Genomic DNA, 13080 nt, shown 5'->3' with positions numbered 1-13080 from the left:
CATCAGTCTCTGACACTGAAGAACAGTCACCTTCTGGTCTTGGACAAAAGGATTGAGATCTACAATTTTCTGGGCTCGCTCTTGGGTGAGGTGAGCCCTCATTGCAGACGAGTGGCTCCGCATGCACATGAACGTCACCGTTTGAGTGGGGACTAGGTGGCTTTTTTGCATGTTCATCCTGAGGACTAGCTCTGAGATGTGCTTCAGGAGAGATATTTTGTCTGCTCCTGCCTGTTCTCGTGAATGAGCACAGATTAGCCATTCATCTAGGTAATTCAGTACCATCATCCCCTGTGATGTTAGGGGGGCTAGAGCGGCATGCATGCCTTCTGTGAATGTACTTGGTGCCAAGGAGAGGAAGAAAGGTTGCACTTGGTACTCGTACGCCATGCCGTTGAAAGCAAAGCACAGGAACTTCCTGTAAGCCGGGTGGATCGGTACATGGAAGTAGTCATCTGTTAAGTTGACATTGCTGAACCACTGGCCTGTGCTAATATACTGTAAGATGCGGGACAGAGATAGCATCTTGAAGAGGAGTGTTTTCAAGCACCGGTTGAAAAGCCTCAAGTCCTGGATGAGGCGAAAGCCACCCTCTTGGGGCTAGGAAATATAATCTATAGAACCCACTGTGCTGTTGTCTGATTGCATTCTTCTCCAGCAGGGAGGCAATCTCCATCTGTAGAGCTTATCTTTTCAGGGGGTTGGCGGTTGTAGTTGACCAAACCCCTCTGAAAGGTGGTGGCTAGCATCGGAAGTGGAGTTTGTACCGCTGTAATACTGTATCCAGCACCGAGGGGGACTCCACAGGCAGAAGCAACCAATGCCGGAGTCACACCCATCAGGACGACTGAGGAGGCCCGTCCTTCTATAGAGGGATGGTGCTTGTGGTGCCTCTGCCTGTGCTGATGGTGGTGCCACTGTTGACCTGGGGTCTGTTGACGTGGCTGATCAGGGCATTCCTGGTTAGGGGGAGGGCCCATGTGCCCTTTCAAGGCAGAGGAGAGCTGAGGTCTAGACTGCAATGGTCTTTGGGTAGGGTAATGCGGAGCAGGGGACCCAAGAAAAACTGCAGAGTCTTTCTGTCCTTCTGCAACTTGGCCTGGGGAAATGGGGAGGTCCATAAAGGGTTTCTTCACGGAGGTCGACATCTTTGTGTGTGAGAGCCAAAGCTGTCTGTGTTACAAGATGACCGTAGACAGGGGTTTTCCATTAGCACGTGACATCTCAGCATTTAAGAGGGAGAGGAGTATGGACACCTGAGTCATTTCAGCCATCTGCTCAGGGTCACCGTTGATGGATAAGTGAGCTTTCAGACCATGCAGGTATGTCTGCAGCAGAGTGGTCGCATTCATAAGGCGAGCCACCATGGCCAAGGTCAGGAAGGTGTCCTTTAATTGGACATCAGCAGCCTGGTGAGGCCCCGGAGGACAGCAGGGAGACTTACCAATGATCTCCTTGTCTATGAGGACCATGGCCGCAACAATGGGGTCCATGACAGGGTATTCATGCAGTCCCAACTCCTCGGGGGAAGCCATGAAGTTCCATGGTTTGCATTGGCTTGAGACATGGAACCTTGAGTTCACATTAGCCCAAGTTCCATGGCTTGCCTTGGCTTGAGACATGGAACCTTGAGTTCACATTAGCCCAAGTCTGACACAGTTCCTTGGGGAACTCGGGGCACTGAGGTATGTACACTCTGCCCGGTCTGCTGTTAAGGTCTGGTTTAATATCCAGAGCTTACAAAACCCTAGAGGGGAGCTCCTGCATACAGTGTGAACTGCAGAGGTGGGTGCTTCACTCTCAGCCCTCTCTGAGAACATGGATCGCTGACCTAGAACTGGCCTCAGAGGTCTCTTCGTCTAGGTCATTACCAGGAAAGATGGAGATAGCATCAGGATCCTGTCTTAAGTCTTCAACGGAGCCTGTCAGGCTGAGAGAGTGGAGATAGGAAGACAGAGTAGGTCCCCTGTCCTTCTTGGACTGCTTGGTGGGCGGGCCCGCTGCTGAGCAGGGTTGTTTACGCTTGAGACCGCTCCCGGAGCCTCTAGTGTTTGTCTCCCTCATCATAGCTAATCGTGAATCGCATAGACGTGGGCCAAGAATAGCACAATACATGCAGTTGAAGGGGGACTCCACAGCCTAAATGGCATGCTCTAAACCCAGGCACATCAAACAGGTGGAATGGGCATCAGCCAAAGCCAAGCCAGCACTGCATTTATCGCAGTAGTATGGCATGGTGGATAATCTTCTCTATGTTTAGACAGAAGCAGAAATACAGATATGTCTTATAGAACAGATTATTTTTTAACACCCCTTTAATACTATACCAGGTGTAAGTATAAAGTAGTTCTGTTCTCAGGGCAATATGTGAATTAAGTAATAATATATTCTATGGATATCAAAATATATTAGGGAAATTCCACTGACAATCCCCAAAAGGTGTGAGGAGCCAGACTCAATTGACACAGTGACTGACTGTGTGAGGAGGGGTCTTTAAGAACAGACTGGCGTGTGAAATTAGTGAGAGGCATGTGCTCTGAATCTCACTATGCCACCGGCTACAGCTCGAGCCAGTAATGGGACTTTGCAAGCTAGTATGCGAAGACTGGACATTGAGGTGCGACTCGGCAATCACCCGTCCTACTTCTGGAAAGAAACATATTTAGCTACAGCTAGATAACACACAGTCTCCCCTCGCCTGGTTAGGCCCGATACCCAGCCTGAATCTCCAGAGAGAAGAGGCTAGCGTCCAGCTGAAGTGAACAAGCAACATGTAACGCAATTAGCCAGAAGGCTAACCAGTGGACAGAAACAGGCAAGACAACAAAGCCATGTGCAGTGTACAGGTTGGCCCAACCCGTTCACCCTACTTCGTAGCACGGTGTCGACCTGTAAGAAAAAACTGAACCGGCAACAAAACACTGCAGAGCACTCTTGGGAGGAGCAAGCTTTGCCCAAAATGGAGTATACTCCAAACACTCAGTGAATAACTCACTTAAAGAGTCTTCTACATTCACTTCTCGCTCACTTCCGGTTGCCGAGGGAAGAAAACAGGAAGTGATGCTAGGCGCCCTGGTATTTACAGGGGGTGGGGGGCATGCGCATCACTCCCGTGCCATGGAATTACTCAGAAATTAATCTTTATATCCCATTGATTGACTAGCATAGTCCCTCAGGCGAAATAGAACTGGGCTACATAATTGGGACAATGCCAAATAGCGAAGCTTCTGCGGTGGTGTTCAAATATAGACTAAGTAGTTTTTGTTCTCCTTGTATTGATTATTGCATCATAGGCTACATCTTTGAAAACAGAAGGAGCTTATTTTTTTTCTGCCAAAGTGAAGTTCTGTTTTCTCATTGAAAGTGTTTCTTGTTCTCTTGGCCTTCGTCAGAGCTTTTAAACCATATTTTTATTTGTGAATATGTCGGCACCGGGGACACGGGATGTGTCGGCACCGGGGACACGGGATGTGTCGGCACCGGGGACACGGGATGTGTCGGCACCGGGGACACGGGATGTGTCGGCACCGGGGAAACGGGATGTGTCGACACCGGGGAAACGGGATGTGTCGACACCGGGGACACGGGATGTGTCGACACCGGGGACACGGGATGTGTCGGCACCGGGGAAACGGGATGTGTCGGCACCGGGGAAACGGGATGTGTCGACACCGGGGACACGGGATGTGTCGGCACCGGGGAAACGGGATGTGTCGGCACCGGGGACACGGGATGTGTCGGCACCGGGGACACGGGATGTGGCTGCACCGGGGACACGGGATGTGTCGGCACCGGGGAAACGGGATGTGTCGGCACCGGGGACACGGGATGTGTCGGCACCGGGGACACGGGATGTGGCTGCGTTATTGATGTCATGTTAATCAGGGTTTTTGATTTGAACGTATGGCTTGTTTTAGTTTTGTAGGCTAAGTTACCTATTTCATTATTTACTTTATGGATCAAACTTTAGCAGTCATCCTGATCTCGTTCCCAATGATCAGTGCTTTAGTATGAAACGTTTTGGTGTGTATACAAGGCTATTTGATTCAAGTTATATATGTTACAGCACTTTGGTTTCACTAATAAATACAGCATTGTCTGTTTATGTCTCCAGTCCTTTTTAAATAGGTATAGGTCGAATGTAATAGTCTGCCAATAACCAGCCTCAGTAGGCCTATAACTCCATTCCTATTCTACTCAGAGTTTAGAGAAATTGGAAATGAGGCTCTTTAATGCGATGCATGTTTGTTGAATTTGGAAAATATCTTCCGCACTCGACCACGCCCCACCTACACAGCCATTCAGGAACTACTACTGCGTTGCGGCCATGGCATACTGCATACTTTTCACTAAACTATACATGCTAAATAGTATGCAACGATGAGTACATAGTATGCAGTTTATGTATATAGTACGCTCTCTGTCCCTTCCTTCTGTCAACATGTCCTATTTCCTGTGAAGTGTGTGTGTGTGTGTGTGTGTGTGTGTGTGTGTGTGTGTGTGTGTGTGTGTGTGTGTGTGTGTGTGTGTGTGTGTGTGTGTGTGTGTGTGTGTGTGTGTGTGTGTACGTGTGTACGTGTGTACGTGTGTGTATGAGCGGTGCTTGCGTGGAACAAGCCATCTGCTCCATAATGCGGTAATTAGCAAAAAAAAATGGAATGCCGTCATCCCCCCTCCCTGAAATGTTGTCAGCAACCCCTCAGTTGCCATGGGACGTCGCTGGGGTAACCTTGTCGCTAGGTTGCAACGTTCCTTTTGATTTTCTGTTGTTCCGTGTCCTGGTGGAGAGAGTTCTGTTCACAGTTCCATGCGCTGTCTGTTTGTCTGTGTCTGTCTGTCTGTCTGTCTGTCTGTCTGTCTGTCTGTCTGTCTGTCCGCTCGACTGAACTGAAATGCGAATTCACTGGGGCAGAAAGCATGACAGGCTCAGAAATAAAAAGGAACATGACATTTTTACCCAAACACAAATTTGCTCAGGAACCCCTTAGTCCTCATCTCCTCTTAGGAGATCTACATATAAGAGATAGACCCCCTTTACCTGAACAAATCTCAAGCCCCCCTCAATCCCATCTGCCTTTCTTTCTCCACCTGCTAACTCCTTCTCTCCCCCTCTCTTTGTCTCAGGGCTGATTCTCTCCAATATCATGTTAGATCTGCCTGTGTATTAGAGACAGTGATACCTCAAATGTCTCCTTCTTCTTTTATATTCCTCCAATGTAAAAATATAGTTTGTTGTCATTTGAGGCCGGTGTAAAAGTGTAATCACAGAAACCAATCGGTCACGCCTATGGGTCATAGACATCAATGACTTTCATATGAGAATGGTTTAAGGCATAGAGAGAATGTGAACCAGAGGTTTCACTCTACAGACTGATGGTTCAGAAATAATTCTTAATGCAACTGGGTTGTTGACAGATAAGACAGGGTTTGAAGAGAGGGCAGACAGAGGCAGGTGATCTGGATGGCTCAGTATGTGTGTGCGTGTGCGTGTGTGTGTGTGTGTGTGTGTGTGTGTGTGTGTGTGTGTGTGTGTGTATTGTTGGAGTTGAGCATTATGGTGTGAAAGACAGTGATGCCAATCCAACTCCAAACCCCACTGTTTCCCTTGTATTCATATCTCTCTCTTTCTCTCTGTCTCTCCTCTCCCTCTCCCTGCAGCCTCCTTTGGAAACATCTCTTAGCTCATCCCTCCGTCCGTTTGGCAGCCCTCACTCTCCTCTGCTATTTCCAGTAGCCATGGAAGGACCTGCTCACTCCAGATATGTGAACGCAGAATAGGGCTGTGAGAGGAGGGAAGAAAGGAGGGGAGAGAGGACAGAAAAGAAGAGAGAAGAGGAGTCTTTAGACTACATGCCAAACACACTGAAGGAGGTTTCCCATTCAACAAGGCCAAACTGGTTTAAATGATGAGAGAGAGAGAGAGAGAGAGAGAGAGCGAGAGAGAGAGAGAGAGAGAGAGAGAGAGAGAGAGAGAGAGAGAGAGAGAGAGAGAGAGAGAGGTGCTGAATACAAGGGCACACACTGTAACATAGATATAAGATGTTTGAAAGGATATTGACAATGTAGACAAATGAGATCTTAACTACAACAGATTCCCTCCTTTTTGGTTTATTGTTTTGTTTTGGGGTGTAGAGAGGAGTATTGTTACTGATCAATTACTGTAGTTCATTATGGTGGCTGCATTACTCCAAGGTTGGTGGAAAGCAAATGCAGCAAACTACTGAATGTCAATGTCTCTGTATCATACTCACATCACCACCCGACTGTTCACCATGTTTCTTTTCCTCTCAGGATTTTCATTTTGGAATATGTATTTATAGTTGTGATAGATCTAATTCATACAGTATAAAGTATATATACTCTTGCCTTCATTAGCACCCTCTCCCCATAGCACATTCTCTTCCTTTAATCTCTTTTATAAAGCCTTGTCTTCACAATGTACAGAATGTCACCCCCCAAATCATGTCTTTGTACTGTAAATGAACCATGTCTATGACAAACATACACAGAACCAGTCAAAAATTGGGACACACCTACTCATTCAAGGGTTTTTCTTTATTTTTACTATTTTTACATTGTAGAATATTGGTGAAGACATCAAAACTATGAAATGACACATGAAAAAATGTAGAAACCAACAGTGTTAAACAAATCTAAATATATTTTCTAATTTGGATTCTTGAAAGTAGCCACCCTTTTCCTTAATGACAGCTTTAAACACTCTTGGCATTCTCTCATCCAGCTTCATGACGAATGCTTTTCCAACAGTCTTGAAGGAGTTCCCACATATGCTGAGCACCTGTTGGCTGTTTTCCTGTCACTCTGCGGTCCAACTCATCCCAAACCATCTCAATTGGGTTGAGGTCGGGTGATTGTGGAGTCCAGGTCATCTGATACAGCACTCCATCACCCTTCTTCTTGGTCAAATAGCCCTTACACAGCCTGGAGGTGTGTTGGGTATTGTCCTGTTGAAAACATATTATAGTCCCACTAAGTGCAAACCAGATGGGATGGTATATCTCTGCAGAATGCTATGGTAGCCATGCATTTAAGTGTGCCTTGAATTCGAAATAAATCACTGACAATGTCACCAGCAAAGCCCCCCACACCATCACACCTCCTCCTCCATACTTCACGGTGGGAACCACACATGCAGAGATCCTCCGTTCACCAGCTCTGTGTCTCACAAAGACACAGTGTTTATTTGGGCTGTAAGCTGAGGTGCAGTTAACTCTAATGAACTTATCCTCTGCAGCAGAGGTAACTCTGGGTCTTCCTTTCCGAGCCAGTTTCATCATAGCGCTTGATGGTTTTTGCGACTACACTTGAAGAAACTTTAAAAGTTATTGAAATGTTCTGGACTAACGGACCGTCAAGTCTTAAAGTAATGATGGACTGTCTTTTCTCTTTGCTTATTTGAGCTGATCTTGTCGTAATATGGACTTGATCTTTTACCAAATAGGGCTATCTTCTGTATACCACCCCTACCTTGTCACAACACAACTGATTGGATCAAACGCATTAACGAAAGAAATTCCACAAATGTACTTTTAACAAGGCAAACCTGTTAATTGAAATGCTTTCTAGGTAAATACCTCATGAAGCTGGTTGAGAGAATGCCAAGAGTGTGTAAAGTTGTCATCAAGCCAAAGGGTGGCTACTTTGAAGAATCTCAAATATAAAATATATTTTGATTTGTTTAACACTTTTTTGGTTACTGCATGATTCCATATGTGTTATTTCATAGTTTATGTCTTCACTATTATTCTACAATGTAGAAAATAGTAAAAAATTAAGAAAAACCCTTGAACAAGTTGGTGTATCCAAACTTTTGACTGGCACTGTATATTATTTGAACGTTCTAGAGGAACATAAGCTGTAGACCTGAATATAATGTAGACCTATACCTTTAGCATTTTATAAACAGAGGATTTTGATAGGTCATGCTATGAAAGATGTTTGTTGTGATTGTTTCTGCCCTAGCTGTATTTGATAAAGCAATAATCAGAGATGTAGCTGGCCAAAAGCAATAGTTATATTCTACTAGTATGAGTCAAATGCCTACATCTCCCATGATGCAGTAGAAGTATACTGTAGTTACAACTCTATTGTGTAAAAATAATCTATTTTTGTGTGTTTCCCATAACACCTGAAGTGCACAACTCCAGTTCTCGAGGGCTCCTATCCTGCTGGTCTCTCTCTCTCTCTCTATCTCTCTCTCTCTCTCTCTCTTTCTCTCTCTCATTGATCAGTTAGTGTAACTAATTAGCCCAAGGAATCAACTTGTCATTGAAAGGGAGCATATGGTGTATACTGTTCGCCCTGGAGGACTGAAGCTATGCACCTCCACCCTACACCATGTCTCTCATTGATAGCTATACATATTACAGAGATTATTGAGAGGAACCAGACCAGCTGCCTGCTATTACTGTCACACTGTGAATCCAGACACCTTTACTGTGCTTCATAAACATACCAGAAATCACATACTCAGCATGAGCGTAAATAAAGATTCTCTGAAGAAAGCAACATAGGCCAATACACAGGTAACTGACAAAATGAAGGAAATGCTTGAGTAAATGAGAGATACAAAGTATATTTGAAAGCAGGTGCTTCCACAAAGGTGTGGTTCCTGAGTTAATTGAGCAATTAACATCTCATCATGCTTAGGTGTCATGTATACAAATCCTCAGTTGACCGTTACTTCGGCTACCATGGCTAGAAGGAAAGATCTCAGTGAGTCTCAAATGAGCATAGGGGGTTTAAAGTGTGTGTGTTTGTGTGTGTGTGTGTGTGTGTGTGTGTGTGTGTGTGTGTGTGTGTGTGTGTGTGTGTGTGTGTGTGTGTGTGTGTGTGTGTGTGTGTGTGTGTGTGTGTGTGTGTGTGTGTGTGTCAGTCACCAGATCTCAACCCAATTGAACACTTGTGGTAGATTCTGGAGCGGCGCCTGAGAGAGCGTTTTCCACTATCAACAAAACACCAAATTTCTCCTGGAAGAATGGTGTCACATCCCTCTACTAGAGTTCCAGACAATCTATGCCAAGGCACATTGAAGCTATTCTGGTGGCTGGTGATGCCCCAACCATGCAACTTCATCTCACACTCACTTTGAGATTTGACGTAATTGGATGAATGTCAATGTTTTTTGACCCCTTAATTCCCAACGCTCTATTTGACACTTTATTTTGGTGTTTCCTTTATTTCGACAGTTACATGTACAGTATGTGTTTTTGTTTCATTACGAAAATGAAGGTTAACTTTTCAGAATTGATGTTGAAGGGGAGCAGGTCTTCTATGGTTGAGCATAGAACTATTCTGGGGAACACGCTACCCACTGGGCACACACGGGTTGAATCAACGTTGTTTCCATGTCATTTCAATTAAATTACTTTGAACCAACGTGGAATAGACGTTGAATTGACATCTGTAACCAGTGGGAAGGCTCCCATCCTTTCCTCCCTTCCCGCCCTCAGTCCCTCCCTCTATCCCTTCCTCTATCCCTCTCTCTATCCCTCCCTATCTCTATCCCTCCCTCTACCCCTCCATCTATCCCTCCCTCTATCCCTTCCTCTATCCCTCTCTCTATCCCTCCCTATCTCTATCCCTCCCTCTATCCCTCTCTCTATCCCTCCCTATCTCTATCCCTCCCTATCTTTATCCCTCCCTCTATCCCTATCTCTATCCCTCCCTATCTCTATCCCTCCCTCTATCCCTTCCTCTATCCCTCTCTCTATCCCTCCCTATCTCTATCCCTCCCTCTATCCCTTCCTCTATCCCTCTCTCTATCCCTCCCTATCTCTATCCCTCCCTCTATCCCTCCCTCTACCCCTCCCTCTACCCCTCCCTCTATCCCTCCCTCTACCCCTCCCTCTATCCCTCCCTATCTCTATCCCTCCCTCTATCCCTATCTCTATCCCTCCCTATCTCTATCCCTCCCTCTACCCCTCCCTCTACCCCTCCCTCTATCCCCCCCTCTACCCCTCCCTCTACCCCTCCCTCTACCCCTCCCTCTATCCCTCCCTCTACCCCTCCCTCTACCCCTCCCTCTATCCCTCCCTCTACCCCTCCCTCTATCCCTCCCTCTACCCCTCCTTCTATCCCTCCCTCTACCCCTCCCTCTATCCCTCCCTCTACCCCTCCCTCTATCCCTCCCTCTACCCCTTCTATCCCTCCCTCTACCCCTCCCTCTATCCCTCTCTCTACCCCTCCCTCTATCCCTCCCTCTACCCCTCCCTCTATCCCTCCCTCTACCCCTCCCTCTATCCCTCCCTCTACCCCTCCCTCTACCCCTCCTTCTATCCCTCCCTCTACCCCTCCCTCTATCCCTCCCTCTACCCCTCCCTCTATCCCTTCCTCTATCCCTCCCTTCAGTTGACAAGGACTGTCTGAATGAGGAAACAACTTGACTGTTAAGTGGAAAATACACTGTTATACATTTGTAGATGTGTACAGACACTTCTATTATTTGTTTGTTTACTTTTTCAGATCAAGGATGGGGTTGTTTGTTTTCGATATGTTAAGGAAAAGGGTTTTAAAGATATGATTATTTACTTGCTGTACAGATGTTAAGAAGAGATATGGAATATGGAGAATCTTGGCTTTTTTAAATAAAGTAATGCATATTCATGAGATGTATGTTGCTTATCATAATATAACAGTCACACAATTGCAGTTACACATACCTTCACATATACACACCTTCTCTCAACCATTGGTGCTGTGGACTGAATAAGACGTCTGTAAGTGGCTGAAGAAACACACAACTATCTGACCTACGCAGAAGCCTTCTCCCACCATGCTATCACAGGTAGTGTAACACACACACTTTCTCTCTGTTTTTGGTGCAGCTGTGGCTGTCTGTGTTAGGGATTGGTGAAGCTGGTTAATTAATACTCTCCCCCTCAATGATCTTTGTGTCTCTATGCTCTGTTCTAATCTCTCCCTGGTCCTTGTTCTCCATCAAACACACACTCACACATCCCTCTTTCTTCTCCCCAGGCCCGACCTCAATTGAGTGCAGTCCTGCTTTTGTTGAAGCAGAGCGAAACAGATTCACTTCTGCAGTCCTCTTCCCTAAACCACAACAGCACTCTCAGATAAACTGCTTTGGTCGTGACCGCAGGACTCTAACCTCTCTACCTTACCTTCTCCACTTTCTCTCTTTTAACTAAAGGATCGGTGGGTCCCCCGCAGGACGGTTGAGCTAACGTAGGCTAATGCGATTAGCCCGAGGTTGTAAGTAACAAGAACATTTCCCAGGACATAGACATATCTGATATGGGCAGAAAGCATAAATTCTTGTTAATCTAACTGCACTGTCCAATTTACAGTAGCTATTACAGTGAAAGAATACCATGTTATTGTTTGAGGAGAGTGCACAGTTATGAACTTGAAAATGCATTAATACATCAAATCAAATCAAATGTTATTTGTCACATACACATGGTTAGCAGATGTTAATGCGAGTGTAGCGAAATGCTTGTGCTTGAAATACATGAATTAGGCACATTTGGTGAGTCTTGATACAACATCTTGAACAGAAATTCAATGGTTCATTGGATCAGTCTAAATCTTTGCACATACACTGCTGCCATTTGGTGTCCAAAATCTAAATTGTAACAGGGCTGGAATATGGCCTTTCTCTTGCATTTCAAAGATGATGGTACAAAAAAATACCAACAAAATGCATGTTTTTTTCTTTGCATTATCTTTTACCAGATCTAATGTGTTATATTCTCCTACATTAATTTCACATTTCCACAAACTTCAAAGTGTTTCCTTTCAAATGGTATCAAGAATATGCATATCCTTGCATCAGGTCATGAGCTACAGGCAGTTAGATTTGGTCATGTAATTTTAGGTGAAAATTGAAAAAAAGGGCTAATCCTACTGTTGTTTCTGCTGGAGAGACAGGGCACTGAGAGAATAAATACTCCTGAATTGTGTTATTAACGTGTTGTTTCTGCTGGAGAGACAGGGCACTGAGAGAATAAATACTCCTTAGTTGTGTTATTAATGTGTTGTTTCTGCTGGAGAGACAGGGCACTGAGAGAATAAATACTCCTGAATTGTGTTATTAACTCTCTCTTTTAACTCTTACCTCTTCTAACTCTCTCTTTTAACCCTCCTTCTAACTATCTCTTTTAACTCTATCTTTTAATTCTCTATTTTTTAAATCTCTCTCTCTTCTTACTCTCTCTCTTAGCTCTCTTTTTTTTAAACTCTTATCTCTTCTAACTCTCTCTTAACTCTTATCTCTTCTAACTCTCTCTTTTAACTCTTTCTTCTAACTCTCTCTTTTAATTCTCACTCTCTTTTAACTCTTCTCTTCTAACTCTCTCTTTTAACTCTTATCTCTTCTAACTCTCTCTTTTAACTCTCTCAACTATATCTCATCTAACTCTCTCTTTTAACTCTCATCTCTTCTAACTCTCCTTCTAACTCTCTCTTTTAACTCTCTATTTTAACTATCTCTCTCATATAACTCTCTCTTTTAACTCTATCTCTTCTTACTCTCTCTCTTAGCTCTCTTTTTTAACTCGTATCTCTTCTAACTCTCTCTCTTTTAACTCTTCTCTCTTCTAACTCTCTCTTTTAACTCTCTTTTAACTCTCTCTCTTAACTTTATCTCTTCTAACTCTCCCTTTTAACTCTCACTCTCTTCTAACTCTCTCTTTTAACTATCTCTCTTAACTCTATATTTTAACTCTCTCATTTAACTCACTATCTTAACTCTCTCTCTCTTTTTTTTTCAATTTAATGTTTTATTAAGTTTTCTTGTTTTTCAATCAACCAACAAAACACATTCCACATTCACAGATGTGACAGGCTTAAAAAAATAAAAAGTCAAAAAATATAATAATAATACATTTGAAAAAATAAAAAATTAAAATACAATTAAAATGAAAGATAAAGTCAAATAAAACACTTAATCTGTTTTCATTCTATGGAGTCTCAAAGGAGTATAATAATTTTTTTTGTAAAATTGTAATTAGATTCTTTAATTTTTACATTGGTAGAGGAGCAGTTGCAAACCTCCGCCCATAACTCATCACTGATAGTCAGACCAAGGTCCTTTTC

General features: G+C 44.2%; 1 protein-coding gene across 2 annotated transcripts in view; it reads left to right on the top strand.

Annotated features, from left to right (window-relative positions):
- The window catches only part of LOC139368864 (sterile alpha motif domain containing 10b), a 155731-nt gene extending 149732 nt beyond the window's left edge, over positions 1–5999 (top strand). For both annotated transcript variants that reach the window (XM_071108305.1, XM_071108304.1), the window contains exon 5: positions 5659–5999. In XM_071108305.1, coding sequence (XP_070964406.1) covers positions 5659–5681 — 23 coding nt within the window. In that variant the 3' untranslated portion in view covers positions 5682–5999. The remainder of the gene's footprint in view (positions 1–5658) is intronic.
- Positions 6000–13080: the final 7081 nt, after the last annotated feature.

The sequence above is a fragment of the Oncorhynchus clarkii genome, chromosome 16 (assembly GCF_045791955.1).
Source record: "Oncorhynchus clarkii lewisi isolate Uvic-CL-2024 chromosome 16, UVic_Ocla_1.0, whole genome shotgun sequence".
Lineage (NCBI taxonomy): Eukaryota > Metazoa > Chordata > Actinopteri > Salmoniformes > Salmonidae > Oncorhynchus > Oncorhynchus clarkii.
Note: the sequence above shows the minus strand (reverse complement) of the source record. Positions and strands in the feature narration are given on the sequence as shown.